This window comes from Globicephala melas, chromosome 18 (assembly GCF_963455315.2).
Source record: "Globicephala melas chromosome 18, mGloMel1.2, whole genome shotgun sequence".
Lineage (NCBI taxonomy): Eukaryota > Metazoa > Chordata > Mammalia > Artiodactyla > Delphinidae > Globicephala > Globicephala melas.
Window position 1 is genome coordinate 16,142,863 of NC_083331.1, and position 16,626 is coordinate 16,159,488.

General features: G+C 46.1%; 1 protein-coding gene across 1 annotated transcript in view; it reads right to left on the reverse strand.

Annotated features, from left to right (window-relative positions):
• SERPINE3 (serpin family E member 3) overlaps positions 1–8,164 on the reverse strand; it is a 31,919-nt gene extending 23,755 nt beyond the window's left edge. Inside the window, exons 1-4 of the mRNA XM_030882385.2 lie at positions 7,992–8,164; positions 6,468–6,728; positions 1,188–1,434; positions 328–329 (exon numbers count right to left, since the gene is read on the reverse strand). Of these exons, the coding sequence (XP_030738245.2) occupies positions 328–329; positions 1,188–1,434; positions 6,468–6,723 (505 nt within the window). The 5' untranslated portion in view covers positions 6,724–6,728; positions 7,992–8,164. The remainder of the gene's footprint in view (positions 1–327; positions 330–1,187; positions 1,435–6,467; positions 6,729–7,991) is intronic.
• Positions 8,165–16,626: the final 8,462 nt, after the last annotated feature.

Below are 16,626 nucleotides of genomic sequence, written 5' to 3' on the forward strand. Positions count from 1 at the left end.
TACTTGTGAGCTACAAAGTCACCATCCGCCCAGTTACCCAAGACGGAGACCTTGGATTTGAACCCAAGCAGCCTGGCCCCGGTCTCGGGGCACCAACTACCCGTCTTTCTCGGAGGACCATCCATTCCCCGGCGCCGCACCGACCCCTGCCCGCGGGGTTGATAGCAGCAAACCGTGTCCTTGCGTCTCCCGGAAGCACAACAGCTGCAATAGGGAGTTAAACGTTTTTAAGTAAATTGAAAGACATTGTGAAACGTTGGAGAAAACTGAAAGAGAGGAAACCTCCTCATCAATAAAGATCTTAACGTCTGCATTTTAACTCTGCACTCCTGCCGGCAAACATATTGTTCTCAATTCGTAAAGTACGTATTCCCTGTTCTGTCTTTTAAACGCTGGGTCTTCAACGTTCTCCCTATTTCTGTGTAACATTTGTAATCATCAAGGATGCTGGAGCCAGACTGCCTGGGTTAGAATCCTGGCTCTGCGGGTGCAGGGCAGCAGGCACAATTCTCTGTGCCTCAGTTTCTCCGTTTGTAAAATGGGGACAATAATAGCACTTAGATCTTAGGATTACTGTGAGGGGGAACTGAGCTAATAGGCACGGAGCACTTAGAAGGGTGCTAGCTAAATAAACTGAGCACTCAGTAGATGTTAATGATGTTCATCATCTTTGATGGTAATTACAGCTGCATGATATGTAGGTGCTATTGAATCATCCCTAATTGCTGGACAGGTAGGTTATTTATCAGTCTTTTTCTTTGATAATACTGGGCTAAACGTCTTATTACATACAAGTATTTCCTTAAGCTAAATTCCCAAGATACCACTTTTGGGGCTCCTACTGCATCTTGCTATGAAGGGAGTTAGCTGTCGATGAGAACAGAGCTCAGTGGGAACACACCTGGCGGGCATTGCATGGAACAAAGCCTGCAGGGCTCGGCTGGGGGTGGGAGGCTCTGAAGAGCGCCCTTCTGGGTGTGCCTGCGTTTGTGCCTGTGTCTCTGGGGGGGGGGAGGGGCAGAATGGGACCAAAAGTGAGCCTTGCTTCACTCAAGGGTAGGATCTTCCAACAGGAGAAGCTTCTGCTGCAATTGAGGGTGGCCTGAGTACCTGTCGCCTGGCTTCTGATGAGTAACAGGGGAGACCTGTCTCTTCAGCCCTCCGCCTTTAGCCTCATCAAGGTGGACGGTTTTCCTTTACCTGTGGTCTGCCTGGGGGCCCATCCGTTGGCCAGGATGGTGGTACCATTGGGCTCCCTGAGGTTGGCTGCCTCCAGGCTGCTGTTGGCCCACCGGGAGACCTGCTCCACGAAGCAGGGGGCGAGTGGCATCCCCGTGTGCACGTAGAGGGTGCAGGTCAGCTCCAGCTTGGCGCCAGGGCCGGCGCTGGGTAGCGCAGCATAAACAGCTCGAAGCCACTCTCTGACCCTTGGGTCTGCAAAAAAGATGTTGGGATCAATCAAAATGGTGAGTGTAAGAGAGGAGTTAGCCCCAGCTCTGCTTGCACGTTGCATGGGAATGGGACCCCAGAGGCTCCACTCTTATTTCCCACAGTTCATCCACCATAGACAGTCAAATTGGTAAAGTCATAGCTAAGTTGCTCAGGAATTAGCCTGGATCCACAGATTAAAAGTTGAGGGGGAAGAGGGCTTCTCTGGTGGCTCAGTGGTTGAGAGTCCGCCTGCCGATGCAGGGGACATGGGTTCGTGCCCCGGTCTGGGAGGATCCCACATGCCGCGGAGCGGCTGGGCTGGTGAGCCATGCATGGCCGCTGAGCCTGCGCGTCCGGAGCCTGTGCTCCGCAGCGGGAGAGGCCACAACAGTGAGAGGCCAGCGTACCGCAAAAAAAAAAAAAAAAAAAAATAGTTGAGGGGGAAGAAACCATGCTAGATTTGAAAGAAATCAGCCTGGGATTAAGTCAGATAGAAAAACACTACCAACCTCTCAGAGACTATGCTTCCTAAACACCTTGAGTCAGAAATGTAGCCCAACGCTACATTCCCTCATCCCCCTGAGCCCCAGCAGACAGCCCGTTATTATTCATGTCAGCGAGAACCTGCAAGAATGTTGAGGAAATAATAGGCATTTGAGAAAGTCGATGGTTTCCACCTTCCTGAGGGCAGCTGGGCTTCTGGTTATTCACTACTTACACAGGAGATTGCCTCCTTCTCTCCATAGTCAATAGTAGATTTCTTTTTCATGCTATTGTTCACAACTGCGGGTCTCTTCCCCCCAGCCCTGGGCATCTGGAGCTGGAGCTAGGCCTCTCACCTGCTGCTGAGTCAGGACACAGTTGAGTACCTTCCTGAGACGTGCAGGCTGGGCTTTTCCAGCAGTCAGGACCCCTTCCCAGGCAGGCTGCCTCTGGAACACGGCCCTTCCCTTGTCCTCCTGGCCTCCCCTTCGTCTTAGGCATGGCCCAGTGGCTGCCCACAAGTCTCCCCCGTGACACCCAGGCTTTGCGCCCTATTCCTGCCCCACCCTGCCCCTACTGGCTCTCCCAGGGCGCCAGGTAGAGTGACTCTCTGTCTTGGCTTGGGGGTCCGTCCACACTGTGTCCCATCCTTCATGTCACAGAGGCCAGGCCAAGAGGCAGCAGCAGACCCCCTACCCCTGACGTGCCGGCCAGAGTCCTTCTGGGGACACAGAATATACGCCGCCCAGGGTCCCCAGCCACCAGGCTGCAGAACGGGGTTGTGGGCAGATTCTGCTCCACAGAACTTTCACTACCAAAGCTGCTTCTTGGAGTCGACAACTGTGCTGCTCCTCAAGTGCTTGCTTTTTCTTTTAATGAGAAAAGCCATGAATGAAAAAAAATTCCCATCAGGTTTTCCTCTACTGAGGAAGGTCATAAGTACTTATGCAATCATGTCCCTGTAGAATGTAGACTGTCTGCAGGGGAGAACAGAGACATTTCTGTGGTTCTCAGTGTCACGTGACCTCAGGGGATGGTCACAGAGTTCTCTGTCCTCTCACCCTCTCTGGCCCAGAGGACCAGCTGTCCTTCTAGCCAGGCACTTCCAATTAGCAGAGTCAAGAGGCTTGAGAAATCTTGTCTCCACCTGAGCCTGCTTTGTCCCTACCATTAGCACATTGGAAGTGCTTTTCTAGATGCTGCCGGAATGAACAGACAGCGTCAGAATAAAAGATACTGAAGGTTGACAGTGTTCACACTCTGTTAAATGCTCTACATGCATGATCATGGTTAACCCTTTCTACAACCCTGTGAATTAAGTGCAATTATGATCCCATGTATAGATGAGGGAGCCGGGGCTCAGGCAAATTAATAAACTTGCTCAGTGTAACCCGGCGTCACCCCCCAACTCCCACCCTCTGGTGAAGGACAGGTGGGCTGGGAACAGTCTGCTCCTCTGCTCGGGAGAGCCTCACGAAGCCTCCAGTTTTGCTGCGTTTCCTAGGTCTTGTCTGTAATGGGGCAAAAGGGACTGACGTGAGTGGTGACAAACGGCTCCCCCCTCGGCCCCAGCCCTTGAAACTGCTGTCTCAATTCCTGTCTCCTCTGCCTCCCCTCCTACAAAGCTGTCCTTCCTGCTGGAGGGGCTGCGTGGCTCTAACAGAATGGTGAGGGAGAAGGAGGGAAACCAGGGGGCTGCGGTAGATCAGGAATGCAGTGGGGAGGGTGGAGGGTCTGAAGGGAGGGTCCCTGGGATGGCGCAGAGTGGCAGGAAAGTGCTAGAAGAAATGGTATTTTCCTGAGTCCCGCTGCAGACCAGCCTTTTAACTCATTTGAGACACCAGCTTGGAAAGAGCCTTCCTTCTCAATACATTAGCTGAACTGAACATCTTGAATGTGACGCTGAATCCAGGGGCAGGGGGAGGGGTTCTGGATTGTAAGATTAATGTATATAAAATTCTCAGTTGGCAATTTGTAATGCTGATTAAAGAGGGTTAAGTTTCGGATGATGTGCAAAGGGTTTGGTTGAGCTGAGAGAGTGATGAAGATGAGTCTGGTGAAAAATCAAGAAGGTAAGGTGCTTAGCTATGTTTCTGCAACTGCTCAGTGGTTGACAGTGGGGCTAAAGGGTTGAGGAAAGAACATAGGACTGGAGTCAGAAAATCTGGAACTGGAATCCACTTGCCTGTTGGGTGAGCTGAGTCTTACCAAATCATTAACCACTTGTCTCATTTGTAAAATGGGGACTTCAGGAGGCCTAGCGATCGCATATGATTTCTCTAAGGACCAAATGACATAACAACTGTAAAAGTGAGTCCATGTGCATCATCAAACAAGATTCTTTCCCAGGGGCCAGGCTACCTCCATCTCTGAGGCCTCTGTTCCCAGCATCATTCTTGTGATGAATAGAAAGCTGTAAAGCGTTCTTTATTAATTTACCTGGAAAAGCAATGGGAATTCCTTGAACTTGGACCATTGGGAAATCGTGTGTTTCATGCGGCGAAAACAAAGGTATTTTGGGGGGATATCACTGGTGCCTGTTCTGAAACTCGTGCTGTGCTTTAGCACCAGCAGGTGGGGATCCTGGCAAAGCTGCTGGTGGTCACCTGTTGGCTGGATGTCAGCGAGAAGACAGGGCCCATGGGTCCCACTGTGAACTTGGATGGATCTCTGTTGATCAGACGGGAGCAATGCCTCAAGCCCCTGGACTGTGGGTTCATGTTCCTGGTCTGCACCCACTTGTAAGAGAAAGGCTGGGCCAGGGCAGGGGTGGTGGGCAGTGGCAGGTTGTTTTTCAGTCAGCACGCAGCTGATTCTCTGAGCAATTTTGTGGCAAACAAAAATCCAGGGGTATTCTATTAACTAGAGCTCTGTAAGCAGCACATTCCTGTTTGGAATAATTAACCATGGCTCCATAAGATAATGAAGCCATTTATGAGTAAGAAAAAAAAAGGTGGGATTATGTTCCACAGAGTCTGACCGTTAAGCAATTCTGGAAGTTTGGTAATTCTTGAATGGGCTCTATGGAAACCCTGTTAATCATCATATTTGGTTAACCAGGTACCATGGTTGTCCCTGTAAACAAAGAATTGACTGTCATCAGTTCTCTTTCTCTGCAGGGTAACTGCACTTGCATTTCTCACTTTCCCCGTAACCCTGACTTCTGGGAGAATCTGTTTCAAGACTGAAATGCCCGCCCCTCTTTCATATTCTTTCATATTCCTATTTATTCTTCATAACCTAACTCAGGTGTCATGTTTTCTGGGGAGCCTTCCTGATCTGCCCGTGGAATACATCATTCCCTCCCCTGTACTGACTTATTTCAAATGAGTACACTCGCCGCCTTGTGTTAGAATGTGTTTCTATGCGCGTCGTTCCTATGAGACTGAGCTTTTGTGTTCAGCGGTTTCCTTACATACCTGGCTGCTAAATTCCTGGCATAATACCAGCCCACGCGGCAGGAGCTCAAAAGCACCTGATGGGTTGTGTTGCACTGAATCTAACGTGGCGATCCAAGAGTGACTCCATGGATACGCGCATTTCCGTGATATACTTGCTGAAGAAAATGCAGCTTGATAATTTATGTTTGTCTTCACTTATCCCCAGAGAGAAAACACATTTGTCTGTTGGCCAGCGGGCCCACAAGAATTGTTTTGGCAAAGGACAGGGTGCGGATGGAGGGGGACAGGACGCACAGCTGGTGCCTCGTGGCCTGATGTTTGAAGGGCTCACCTCTACTTGCCAACTCAAGATTCCAACTCAAAGGAAGCTCTTGCCATGACTGTCTTGGTATTAGTTCCTGCGCTTTCTAAAAAGTATTAATTTATACAATTGTAGCTCCCATCCTTTTTTACTGGCATCTTATTCTAAGAGAGGAAAAAGCTGTGTGCACGAGTGTCTGTGTTTGTATGGAGTTGGGAGGTTGGGACCAAGGCCAGGCTTTGCCAGGCCCTGAGTGTGGGCCAGGCGTGGCTGACCTGGCATTCATGAGGCTCTTGCCGCCACTGACAGAGCTGTTCTGAAGCCCATAATCATAGAATTATGTTAGTAGGTATGGCCCTGCCTTGAAGTCACAGATTTATGAAAGCAGGTTGGTCAACAGCGCGAGCTCTGAAGCCAGACAGCCTGGGTTTGAGTCCCAACTCTGCTGCTTCCTAGCTGTGTGACCTTGGGCAAGTTGCTTGTACTCTCTGTGCCTAACTAGGCTCATCTCTAAAATAGGTTTGATGAGATAATTACCTACCTCAATAGGGTTGTTGGGACAATGAATTAAATTATATTTGTAAAGTGCTTCAAGCACATCCTGACACCTAGTAAGCACTATGAAAGGGCTTGTGAAATGCAACTGAGAAATTGCCACCAAACCTAGAGTAGAGGGAACGTTAAACATCATCTGGAGTAACGATGCAGAGTTTGAGTGCCTTCTGCTGCGCACTTGCCCGTGGGCAACCTTCTCTGCCTGCCCCCTGGGGGCAGCCTGAACGGGAGGAGGGTAAGTGTGAGCAGGGCAGTGGGCGTGGGCAGCAGAGTAGGGGGAGCAGCGGCCCGCTTACCGTGGACGGTGTACCCCAGGGCCTGGACCAGCTGCCTCCGGGTGTTCCCCTGGGCTCCGAACTGCAGGAGCTCCAGAGGGATGAACGCGCCGGCGGGGGAAAGGACCAGGTTGGTTCGGTTGCCGTCCGTGGCCACGATCCGGTAGAGGCGAAGCGCGAGCTCCGTCCTCAGCAACATCAGGTCCTCAGGGAGGTCGCTGGCTCCTCCAGGGGGGTAGGCATGAAGGAGGAAGAGAGCGAGCAGGACAGACCTCATGGTTCCTGCAGTGGAGGGAAGAGATGCAAGTGAGGCAAGAGCCGGTCCATCCTACAGAGAAGCAGGCATCGGGCGCTGGGACAGGCTGAGGGTGATGGTCACTTAGCTGGCTTGTTACCCACCCCTGTCCACTCGCACCGGACGCTTCACTGTATCCTGTTGTGTCTGCATTGGAAATACTGAGAAACCAAACTGTGAGTTGGAAAGCCTGGATTTTAGGCCTGCTCTGTCACTTACTACATGTGTGACCTTGGGTAAAGCTCTGGTCAGACCAGAAGCAAACCATTATGTTGGAAAATAAATGTAAGAAGTACATCCTACTCAGTTTTCTTGGTACTTAGCTAGCTTATAGGTGGGCCATGTCTATCATTAATAATAGTAACAACAAAGAATATACTATGTTAAAAAGGATTTAGTATATTTTCTCAGTTAATCATTACAACAATCTTACAAGGTAGCTGTTATTATATTGTAAATATAGAGATGATGAGGTTTAGAGAGCTCAGTGGCTCATTTAAGAAAACATGAGGATAGAAAGAGGCCCATGACTCCAGTCCTGGTCTCCTATGGGTGGTACATGAAATATTGGGAATATAAATGCACATTAAAATATCGAGCCATAAGCTCATTGTACCTAGGATATCAGAATTCTTGTGATGTGAATTATTCTCATAAAAAAGAACACTTTCACAGAGAGTAGAATGATACAAATATAACTCCTACTACAGAAATATACCCCTTCGAGGAAGAGAGTGCATTAGTTGGAAATTAATGCAAAGGAAAGAAGGTAAAGCAAAAAGTGTTTTCAGTGACTGTGCTACACAGACAGCCTGCAGCAGTTTCTGCTAAGTTGTCTGACTTTGGTGTCAGACAGGATTGGTGTGAGAGAGGCCCAGTCCAAAGTCACTTGAGGATGAGAAATTTGCATGTAAAGCCACTGGACTCAAAGGTGTTTATTTCAGATAAAGGCCCCACGTGGAAGAGTATCCTCTTTTTCTCAACTCTTCCATCCTGTAGGCAAGCACAAAGGCAGTGCCTGGATGACTTGGCATCTCAAGGGGAGGGACGTGCATGGACGTGGGGGTCTTTCTGTGTGTGTGTTTGGAGGTGGAGGGTCCCAGCCCAAGGTCATTGTGAAATGACCAGTTCCCAGGACTCCTGAAGCTCCTATCACCTCCCTCAGGGACAGAGTAACCAGACTTCATGCCCCTGGGCTCCCCATGACCACATCCCAGCCGTGGTTCACCGCAGATGAGCTGTTTACTCACGGACTCTTGTATGGGACTGTCAGAGTTTCCTTGCTTGTTTCTGTTCTCGTGGGTCTCCAGCGTTAACGTGCTCGCCTTTTAAAACAGTGGAGCAGAATCTGCTTTGAATCACAAGACAGCATAGGGAGGAAGCTGGCAATTGCGGTCTCTGTCGGCGATGTCTCTACCACTCGGTCCAAATTCCTGGAGCCTGAGGTCCTGCAGAGAGCCAGGGGAAGGAGCACAGCCTGGCCAGCCAAGCCCAGATCGGAAACAGAGCAGGCCCTGGGGAGGGAGCCAGCCATACCCGTCAAGCCTTCTTAGGCTTGTGACCTGGTTGTACCAGCAAGGAACCCCTCATCTAGCCCTTTGTCACTATGAGGAATTTCACTGATAACTCTGCCATTAGGGCTTTTGCTGGGTACCAGGTACCTAATGCTTCTCCCCTCCTCCTGTGAAGAAAACAATAAATCAGTCATTGGGCATGACTTGAAACTTTTAGCAAATGGCATTCTGCAAAAAAGAAAAAAAAAAAAAAAAACCAATGCAAGATATAGCACAATCAGTTTGGAACAGGGTGACTTGCCTTATTTATTATTAATAAAAGTGAATGCACTTATTTATATGTAATATAATAAATATTATAAGTACTATTAACAATCTTGTTCTTTTCAGATACAACAGTTAATAAATCTGATGACTCAGTTTGAGAAAGAGACCATGTTGTCAATACACAAATGCACATTTTGGGAAAGAATAAGCAGATTCTATCCAAAGTCTGTCCCTGTGACCTATTCAGAATTGCATACATTTCAATTAAGGTCTTAGGCATTGTATTAAGTACAAAATACATGGTAGGTTATATGTTGTTAATGATTAAAGAAAAGAAGAAGGTTTGGAAGATTTAGTAATTTTCTCTCAGGCACCTGTTAGAGTTAATATTTGAAAAAGAATGAGGCTGTTTTTTATCTGACGACTACTCACACCCTTGTAATCAGTGGGTAATTCACTTTAAAGTAAACTGTTGACACTCAAGCCCGGAATCGTTTATATGTCTTAGGATAGTTACACCTCTAGAACTGTTTCACATGAAATTTCCCCAAATCTTTAATGTAGATATAGTGCATTCTTGCATGCTTTGAACTCTAAGTTGTAGTATGATGGGGGAATAAATATGTATAACTTATTCTACAGCATCCAGAGCTGGCATCCCACCCATCCATCCATCCATCCATCCAGTAGCTCTTACTTGCCTACTAGGTTCCAAGGCACTGTGCCAGGTCTGGTGGATGTAGCAGTGAACCAGCAACCTGGGCTCAGCTCTCTGGGGACCTACAGTCTTTTCCGTGAGTGCAGACTTTTGATGTTGATACCGACGGTTTTAAGAAAAAGAACCAACCACGAGGAGGACCATGGTAACTTGCAAGGGCTGTCTCCCAACGCTGTGAGTTCCCCGTGGTTGCAATTATTTGAGCAGAAGCTGATTCACTCTTTGCCAGTGGTGGAGTTGGGGAGATGCTTATGAAAAGGTTTCCCAAATTCAATAAAGTCTAGCTGTGTGACTTCTGCTAGCATTCCTTCCTACCTGACACTAAGAATGTACCATTCTAAATTGCTTTTACATTCTCAAGAAAAAAATACTAGGGAAATTAACATACAAAAAATATTTCCTGTGTAGGTTAAACATTTCAAAGTGTGAATGAAATGAAAGATGGGCAGCAATTTTTCGTGTGTGTGCTCAGCTGTGAACCTGGGTAAGTCTCTTTGTTCTCTGACCATTTAAGCAGCGGTTATCATGCTTGTTTCTGCCTTGCTGGGATATTGGTTACACTGCTCAGGGAGCCTCCATTCCTGAAGATATTTATCATAATTATAACAACAAAACTAGTGAACATTATTGAGCGCTTACAGGGTTCCAAGTACTCTGTTATATCCTTTCAATTCATAATTGCAATGAATCCTCACGACAGTCCTATGCGGAATGTATTATTATCGCCATTTTGGAGAGGATGAAACAGGTTCAGAGAGCTCAAGGTACTTGCCCAAGTTCCCACAGTTAGTTAGAGGCCAAGCTGGGTTTGAACGTAGGGCCGCCTTGATGCCAAGGCTCATGTTCTTTGCCACAGTTCTGGTGGTGTCTTTCAGGAGCCACGGGGCTCTTAAAATCCCTCATGGCTGTGGGATTCCAAGACATTTGGTGGAGAGCCCAGACTCTCCTGGCTCATAATGTGTGTCCACTCTGCCCACATTCACCAGGGATGCTATGGTGAATCTCCTGTAGACAGGCAGCTATGAGGTGCAGCACCTTTTTAATTATAGTTTTTAATTTTTCACAACCTGATTTTTTATAGGCATAAACTATAAGGCAAATCACTTTCAAACCCATCTACACTCCATCAACATCCCACATTCCTGCCAATACTTGGTACTTCCCAGCTCTCTTATTTTTCCAGTGTAATAGGTGCAAAATTGTATCTCATTGAGTTAATTTGCATTTAGGTGATCACCAATGATTTTAAGCATGCCGTCGTATGCTTATTTTTGTGTTTCCTTTTCTGAAATGACCTATTCGTATCCTTTACCATTTTTCTATATTGTAGTTGGGTTTTTTTTTATGTTTGCAGTCCATATCTAGTATAAATCCCTTGTCAATTTTGGATATTACAAATATCTTCTGCTTTTCTGTCCATTACCTATTAACTATCTTCATGATGTCTTTTGTTAGAAAGAAATCCTTAATTTTGATGTACTCAAATCATCCTTTCCTATTGATTTGTAGGCCCCTTCTCTCATCTATTAAGTCTCTGAGCTCTCTAGTCCATTCCATTGGTCCATTTATCTCTATCAAACTGTTTTCATTACTACGGCTTTGAAATGTATCTTATTATGTAATAGGGCAAGTTCCTCTTCCTTACCATTCCTTTTCAATGTTGATTCAGCTTTCTATAGACTTTTATTACTCCAAATCAATATTAAAGTAAGTTTATTAAATTCTTCAAAAAAATCCAACTAAAATTTGATTATGATGGCACTGAATCTACAGATTATTCTGGAATGAATTAATGTCTTAATAATATTAAATCACTGCATCCAAGACTATAAAATGTCTTTCCATTTATTAAAATCATCTTTTTTCCATTTAAATTAATTTTATTATATATTGGAGTTTAGTTGATTTACAATGTTTTGTTAGTTTCAGGTGTATAGAAAAGTGATTTAGTTATACATATACATATATCCATTCTTTCTCAGATTTTTTTCTCATATAGGTTATTAGAGAATATTGAATAGAATTCCCTGTGCTATACAGTAGGTCCTTGTTGATTATCTATTTTATATACAGTAGTGTGTATTTGTTAATCCCAATCTCTTAATTTATCCCTTGCCCCTACTTTCCCCTTCAATAACCGTAAGTTTGTTTTCTATGTCTGTGAGTCTGTTTCTGTTTTGCAAATAAGTTCACTGGTATTATTTTTTTAGATTCCACATATGTGATACCTGTTTTTCTCTGTCTGACCTATTTCACTTAGTATGATAATCTCTAGGTCCATCCATGTTGCTGCAAATGGCATTATTTCATTCTTTTTTATGGCTGAGTAGTATTCCATTGTATATATGTACCACAGCTTCTTTATCCCTTCCTCTGTTGATGGACATTTAGGTTGCTTCCATGTCTTGGCTATTGTACATAGTGCTGCAACAAAAATTGGAGTGCATGTATCTTTTTGAATTATGGTTTTTCTCCAGATACATGCCCAGGAGTGGGATTGCTGGATCATATGGTAGCTCTGTTTTTAGTTTTTTAAGGAACTTCCATACTGTTCTCCATAGTGGTTGTACCAATTTACATTCCCACAAACAGTGCAAGAGGGTTCCCTATTAAAATCATCTTCTGTAATAGACTACTTTAATAAAATGTTAAAATTTTAAAAATAGAGATCTTGTATGCATTCTTGATTAAATTCCCATGTTTTATACTTTATTGCCATTTAAAAAAATTAATAGACTTTTTAAAGGCAGGTTTAGGTTTCCAGAAAAATTGAACAGAAAGCACAGAATGCCTGTAAAGCCCTTCATCAGACAATCCCCCACCAGGTTCCCCAGTGATTAATATATTGCCCTGGTATGATTTGTTATAACTGATGTTATCATTATTAATAAGAGTCCATAATTTATATTAAGGTTGACTTTGTGTGGTACAGTTTAATGGCTTTTGTCAAATGTATGTTTTGTGCCCACCATTGCAGTAACATACAGAATAGTTTCACTGCCCTAAAATCCTCTGCGCTTCACCTATTCATCCTTCCCGATCTCCCACCTGCAACCTCTGGCAACCACTGATCTTTCTATCGTCTCCCTAGTTTTGCTTTTTCCAGAATGTCATATAGTTGGAATCTATAGTATGTAGCCTTTTAGACGGGCTTCTTTTACTTAGCAATATGCATTTAAGATTCCCCCATGTCTTTTTTGTGGCTTGATAGCTCATTTATTGTTTTATTTATTTTTTTATTATTTTTTAAAAATCTATTTATTTATTTATGGCTGTGTTGGGTCTTCGTTTTTGTGCGAGGGCTTTCTCTAGTTGTGGCAAGTGGGGGCCACTCTTCATCGCGGTGCACAGGCCTCTCACTATCACTGCCTCTCTTGTTCTCTGTGGAGCACAGGCTCCAGATGCGCAGGCTCAGTAATTGTGCCCACGGGCCCAGTCGCTCCGCAGCATGTGGGATCCTCCCAGACCAGGGCTCGAACCCGTGTCCCCTGCATTGGCAGGCAGATTCTCAACCACTGCGCCACCAGGGAAGCCCTCATTTCTTTTTTAAAAAATTAATTAATTAATTTTATTTTTGGCTGCATCGGGTCTTCGTTGCTGCGCGCGGGCTTTCTCTAGTTGCGGCGAGCAGGGGCTTCTCATTTTGGTGGCTTCTCTTGTTGCCGGCTCTAGGCGCGCGGGCTTCAGTAGTTGTGGCGCATGGGCTTAGTTGCTCCGCGGCACGTGGGATCTTCCCGGACCAGGGCTCGAACCTGTGTCCCCTGCATTGGCAGGTGGATTCCTAACCACTGCGCCACCAGGGAAGCCTGATAGCTCATTTCTTTTTACCTCTGAATAATATTCCATTGTATGGTTGTACCACCGTTTATTTATCCATTCACCTATTTAAGGACATCTTGATCAATCCCAGTTTTTGGCAATTATGTATAAAGTTGCTGTAAACACTCACATGCAGGTTTTTGTGTGGACGTAAGTTTGCAACTCATCTGAGTAAATACTTAGGAGCATGAATGCTGGATAGTATGGCAAGAGTATGTTTAGTTTTGTAAGAAACAGCCACCAAACTGTGTTCCAAAGTGGCTATACCATTTTGCATTCCCACAAGCAATGAATGAGAGTTCCTGTCACTCTTCATCTTTGTTAGCATTTGGTGTGTCAGCGTGCCTGTTTTCTTACTGCTGAATTGTAAGCGCTTTTTGTTTATTTTGGGTACAAATCCTTTACCAGATATGTTTTTCAAATATTTCCTCCCAGTCTGTGGCTTGTCTTTCAATTCTTAATTCTTTTCTTCTATGAAAAATTTAGAGAATGCAAAATGGTAAGTGCTTGCAAGAGTCACAGGGAAGGAAGTATTTAGGTCATGTGATCAACGCATGGTTATGTCGTTCTAATGGACAGTGGGTGTCACTGAGTTAGAGGCTGTGTTGGGCAGATGTCAGAGGGGTTCATGGTGTTTTTTAAAAATTTTATATTGGGGTATAGTTGATTAACCATGTTGTGTTAGTTTCAGGTGCACAGCAAAATGATTCAGTTATACGTACGCATGTGTTGATTCTTTTTCAAACTCTTTTCCCATTATGGTGATTTTTTTTCCCCTCATAGTTTTGTTCTGATTGGGAAGGGTGATATTTGTGGTTATGAGAAGTTTAAAATGTAGATGTGGGGTGACAGGCCACGTGATGTGAACTGGACAAAGGAGAGCAGATGATTGGGCAAAGAGGTGGAAGTGGTTTGGGGACCTTACAAAAGCTGGGGCCGTGTGCTCGGGGCATGTTGGGGTTTTGTTCACGCTGATGAGCTTTGGTGCTCATCCCAGCTGCTCTGCAGTCCAGTGTGGTACCAGAACCAGTGCAGAGAGCAGCTCTGCCTCAAAGCTGGCTCCAAATAATCCTAAGAACAGGGAAAATTAAGCAGAGAGTAATTAAGGTTGAAAATAGGAAAAAGGCACCAAACTGTGTTTGGATATCCTGGTTCTGTAGAGCTTGCTTTTCAGTGTGATTTTCTCATATATTTCTGTGTGATTTGTTAGCATTTTGGCCATTTTTATTAGTTGGATTTAAAAAATAATAATAAAACAAGAAGAGTTGGGACTATGCCATGTTTTTCTCTCTAGCCTTCAGCCTGGGATAACTAGACAGGGGAGGCCGGTCCCCACTAAGCCAGCATCATGTTTAGGAATTGGCAGCTGTAATCAGTGGGAAAAATCAACCCAAGGGCTGCAAGCCCAGGACATGTGCTTCTCCTCCTTCACCACAGAGCTGTGGGCATCACTGATTTATTACAACAGGCTTTCCTGGGAGCTTGGCCTTGACCTACAAGGCTTCTCTGAGTAGGATTTGAGGGTGCTGCTTCTAATTTATCATAGTTAGTTCATGCCCTGGTCAGCTCCAGCTGCTATGACAGAATACCACAGACTGCGTGGCTTAAACAACAGAAATTTATTCTCACAGTTCTGGAGGCTGGGAAGTCCAAGATCAAAGCACCAGTGGATCTGCTGTCTGGTGAGGGCCTGCTTCCTGGTTTGTAGACAGTCAGGCGCCTTCTCCTTGTATCCTCACATGGCAAACAGAGAGAGAGAGAGAGATCACCTTTCTAATGTCTCTTCTTATAAGGGTACCAATCCCATTCATGAGGGCTCCACCCTTGTGACCTTATTACTTCCCAAAGGCCCTACCTCTTATTACTATCACAGTGGGGATTTGGGCTTCAAAATATGAATTTGGTGGAGGGATAAACATTCAGTCCAGCACAGACTATGCAAAGAAATGTATTTGTCATCCCTGAACTACCTCAAAAGGACCCTCTGGCTTGGCTCAGCTCTGAAAACTCCCACGGCCTCCTATGAACCCAACAAGTCAGGACCCTGCTGGCTGCTGGACGACATGGCCGGACAGGCATGTGGGCAAGTTGTGTAAATACAGTGAATACACAGGGAAGAGACTCTGACAGATCGCAAGCCCACTTAGGAGGACTTGAAACCTGAGGCCGGGAAAGGGAGCTCTTTCTGGGCTGGGCCGACTACTGCCGTGGCTGTGATCCCGTGCGGGTGCACTGCTGTGTCCTCTTCATGTCTGACACGCCGTCCTTGTGGCCTGAGCCCGCCATGTCAGAAACGTCTGCCGTTGGTCACATGGAAGCCACAATCTGGGAAAAAGCATGAGCCACTGAGGAGCTGTGCGGGGTTTATGAATGGGAGCGGGACGGCAAGGCTGGGGAATCCGGTAAGTGTTTTAAGTTGTGGCTTTAGACAAATTCTGCCCAAGGGAGGGGTTGGGTTGGGGGCAGGGGAGGGCCGTGTGGTCCCTGGGGAGACCCTGAGGACTCCAGGAGTCCAGGAGGACCCTGAGGACACCTGGCTTCTCATCCTGGAAGCAGGGTGGTGCTGCTTTCATCTGGGAGCGTTTCATTGAAAAAAAATGCTACCAAAAATACTTAGGAGAATAACAGCGAGATAATGTCTTGGGTACTTGCGGTTTGGATTTTCTGGACACTGTGTTCCATGGGCATGGGAGACATTCTTTCTTGTTCACAGCTGTATCCCCAATTCTGAGAACAGAGTCTGGCATGTGAAAGGTGCTTAATACATATTTGTTGGATGAGTAAATGAATGAATGGAAGGAAGAATGACTCTTTTAACATACTTTGTAAACTCACCCACTGCCCAAAAAACAAAGAATTCAAAATACTACACAGATCTTACTTTTTACTCAAAACTTCTTCCCGACGAGATAAGAAAAGAGCGGTATTTGAGCCATTCTACAAATAAGAAAAAAGAAATGCTTTAATAGCTTTGCCCTTGGTTTCCCAGGTGGATCCATAGTAAAGTGGAGTCTCCTGGATTCTCATCCTGGGCCCCAGGGGGCTGGACCACGTGGCCTGGTGGGGAAACTGTACACCGCCACTTGTCTGCCAGAGGCAGCCTCCTAGCCCACGCCAGCCCTGGGGCTCTGCATCCTGCCTGTCACCTTGGGGGAAACAGGCCTCCCCTCGTGTACCCATAGGCCTGTGGCTTATCCTGATTCCACCGAGGGGGAGGGGCTTGTGGGGACCGGGGACGGATGCCTGGTTTCTAGACTCAGGAGTTAACAGGGAGCCTGGAGTCAGGAATAAGGGCCAGGTGATGCTGGACTTCTTTGTCAGACAGACGCAGAGAGCTGCCCCTGGGCCACAGTGGAGGACAGGAGCGAGGTCCCGCTTGCGGGAGTTGCGTTCCGCAGCCCCTCGTGGTGAGTCCATGAGCAGGGTCATGGCCATGGTCCTGCAGCTGCCTCCTGGCTCTGCCACGTTGCTACACACTAAGTCGCCTGGGTCCAGTCTTTAATATCTTTACACCTCAGTTTCCTAATCTGTAAGGCGGCAACAATAAACCCATCTGAAGTTGTGAGT